The sequence below is a fragment of the Vigna unguiculata genome, chromosome 2 (assembly GCF_004118075.2).
Source record: "Vigna unguiculata cultivar IT97K-499-35 chromosome 2, ASM411807v1, whole genome shotgun sequence".
In the NCBI taxonomy this organism is placed as follows: domain Eukaryota; kingdom Viridiplantae; phylum Streptophyta; class Magnoliopsida; order Fabales; family Fabaceae; genus Vigna; species Vigna unguiculata.
Genome location: NC_040280.1, coordinates 4,587,503 through 4,590,842, shown reverse-complemented (window position 1 = coordinate 4,590,842; position 3,340 = coordinate 4,587,503). Strand labels below are relative to the sequence as shown.

At 43.5% G+C, this 3,340-nt stretch overlaps 1 protein-coding gene across 1 annotated transcript; it reads right to left on the bottom strand.

The window, feature by feature from the left end:
- Positions 1-231: 231 nt before the first annotated feature.
- On the bottom strand, positions 232-1,654 carry LOC114174395. The gene is made up of 2 exons (XM_028059235.1): positions 1,528-1,654; positions 232-620 (listed from the first exon to the last, which is right to left on the bottom strand). Exons 1-2 carry the CDS (start codon positions 1,652-1,654, stop codon positions 232-234), a joined length of 516 nt encoding a protein of 171 aa, XP_027915036.1.
- Positions 1,655-3,340: the final 1,686 nt, after the last annotated feature.

Genomic DNA, 3,340 nt, shown 5'->3' with positions numbered 1-3,340 from the left:
TGCTCCCCATGGCGACGCACTCGGTCGGATAAACTTCTTCTCTAGCAGATCTTCAATCTGCTTCTTCAGCTCAGCTAACTCTGTTGGTGCCATCCGATACGGTGCCATCGATATTAAGCCAGCTCTAGGGATAAGATCAATAGTGAAATCCACATCCCTGCTTGGCGGTATTTTTGAAATTTCATATGGAAACGCATCTACATACTCATCCACCACCGGTATGGTTCTGATCTACTCGGTTGTTCTTTTCTTTTCCCCTTGGGCCACTATCATGAAACAAGTAGCTCCAACTTCTATCTCCTTCATCGCCTTGTGAGTTGAGATCAACTCAAGTCCTTCTGTATCTGGGAACACCACTATGCGCCGTCCATAATCAATAACAATGTGGTTCCTGGATAGCCAGTTCATCCCCAGAATCACGTCCAATCCCTCCATCGGCAAGCAGATGAGATTCACCTTAAACCTACGGCTTGCCACTTCCATAGGGCATTCGACACAAACAGAGTTGGTGGATACTTCGCCAGATGCTAGTTTCGCAACTATCAGCTCGCACCCCAGCTTTCGCATTACAAGTCTGAGTCGTCCCACACACTCCTTAGGTATGAATGAGTGAATGGCTCCTGAATCGAACAACACAACCACATGGTGATTAAATAACAAACATGAATCTTGCACCAAGTTACCTGATTGAGTCGCCTCGGTGCTGGTTAGAGCATACACTCACCTTGTTGCTCTAGGTCGTACTCCTACTGGCTTCTTTGTTGGAGCTCCACCAGTTGGTTTCATGTTGGGACATTGTCGAACAAAATGTCCAGTCTGCTCACAAACATAGCACTTGCCAGTGCTAGTACCACCATTAGAACTGCCAGAGGGTTTTGGGCAATCCCTCCTCAAATGTTCTCCACCATAGTTATAGCATTATAGTTTTCTATCCGAAGACTGTGGTTTGCTATATGGTTTCTTCTGCTATTTGGAGTCTGTGGTGACCTTCTGTGGTTGTGCTCCTTTGTTGGGCTCCATCTCCAACTGCTCAACTACATTGGCCTACTCAACCAAAATTGGGAATTCTCTGATCCTGAGTGACACCAAGAACCTGCACAGCTCATGTTTCAGTCTGCCCTCGAACTTTCTACACCTTCACTCCTCGGCTGGTGAGTAGAACCTTGCCAAGTACTCAAACCTATCAATGTAGGCCTACACATTCATAGTCCTCTGCTGGAATGTGAGGAATTCAACTTTCCTCTCATGTTTGGCATTGTCAGGGAAATATTTCTCCACGAACCTTGTCCTGAAGTTAGTCCATGTCACCTCCTCCTCTCGAGCCTGCATCAATTATTGCATCCCCACCCACTAGTACTCTACATCTGCCACCAGAAGGACTGTGATAAACGTCAGCTTTTACGCATATGTGTAATCAATAACTCGACAAATTTTCTCGCACTCTCGCAGCCAAGCATCTGCCTCGTTATAAGTGGCCTTGCTAGAGAATTTGGCTGGCTAGTGCCCCATGAAATCCTCCATTCTCACTGGCCGAGTAGGTGGGATCATGGCTTGAGGTTGTGCTGCCATCGGGCTGCATGGCATCAACCATCCGGTGGATTGCATTAGTGATCTCGTACGCTACATCATTATTTCTACGCTTCCTGTTAGCCATAGTCTGAGCACACCACATATTCCAGCTGTTTTCATTACACAGCTAAGTTATAGCCACACAAACAACTCTTAGCAATCAAAATAGCATAAATTTATCTCGCACACGAAACACGATAAGCTCACTCCCCATAGACCCCAAAAATCTTTTGAAAAACAAAGCTTTGATACCAAATGTAACATCCCAGTCGGATATTATTAATTTAAATAATAAAATAAAGAAATAAGAATAAAACTTCATTTATTATAACACCATTTCCAAAAAAAAAAACTTTATTTCATTGTAAAATAATCTTAAATTCATACTTATAAACTTCAAATAAAATATTCAAGTTTGATAATATAAAAGTTTACAATTTATTCAAAATCATAATAAAAATTCTGGTAAACTTTTCTCCCAAACAAGCTCTGCTCCGACTCTATGCCTCACCATATCCACCTGCAACATCATCTGCTCACGTGTAACACAATACACGATCATCGCCAAACACAAACAGATAGGGTAAGCTACAATATAAAACACACATATATAATTCAAATATATAAGCACATCCATACATCAAAGGATTTCTATCTGTTGATTCAATACCACATGGCCACTACCATGTCATCCATGATCTACGTCTTTAGGTGAATACCTCAAGATGTCTTGCTCACACACCTACAAGCCACAACTTGTAGAATACATGCGGGAAACCTACTACGGACCACATTCTGTAACGCCAAGTGGAGTTCCCAATACGAACATAATTCGTAACGTCCCAAGACTACCAAACTCATCAACCAAATACTGAGGAGAGCAATCTATCTGGACCCATCCGTACGAGCCACAACTCGCACACTCACACTGGCAACACTCGCCAACCCGAGCCACAACTTAAGAGTTCCTCGTGTCCATCCGCCATCCCGAGCCACATCTCAAGAGATGTCATTCCGAGCCACAACTCGAGGAATGTCACATGTTTAACCCCTATCCCGAGCCACAACTCAAGGGATACATTCTGAGCCACAACTCAAGGAACATCTAGCAAGCCGACCTTTAAGCTATCACCAAAGCCTTGTAGACTACGCACGTCAAAACAACAAGTTGTATGCCTCTGCGTTATCGCCTGGCGTTGCTTTAGAGTCGCTAGGCGAATCTCGCTTCTAGACTGCCTGGTGGAGTACAAGTGCCGCCAAGCGCCAAGCGCCTCTGATGCCTTTGACTTGTAGGAATCGCCTAGCAGGACAACCCTCACTGCTAGGCGCCACGCGCTTTCAGTGACCTTCTGGACTTGCTGTTGTCGCCTGACGATTCAAACACCACCCCCAAGTGCCACACCAATATTGCGAGCTTACTAGTTGTTTTCCAAATCAGCGTCATTTTCTAATCCATCTAATTAACATATCATACCCCTCACTTCGGGATGAATTACTAAATATCATTTACAGATTTTAGTTCCTCATACCTGTAGGTTACATAAATTCACAACTCCAAACATCTACTCACCTTAACTAGCCCAATTGCCTAGATTCCATGAGGAATTATCAACTCATAAACTCACGATACAATACCCAAGATTTACTATTTTCTGTCAGGGTCCTAATTAGTCCATCAATGACACCATCACTACCAAATTTCCCTGCCTTATCTTTTAACATGCCATATGCTCATCTATGCACCATTATGATCAAATTACTTTAAGTTAAC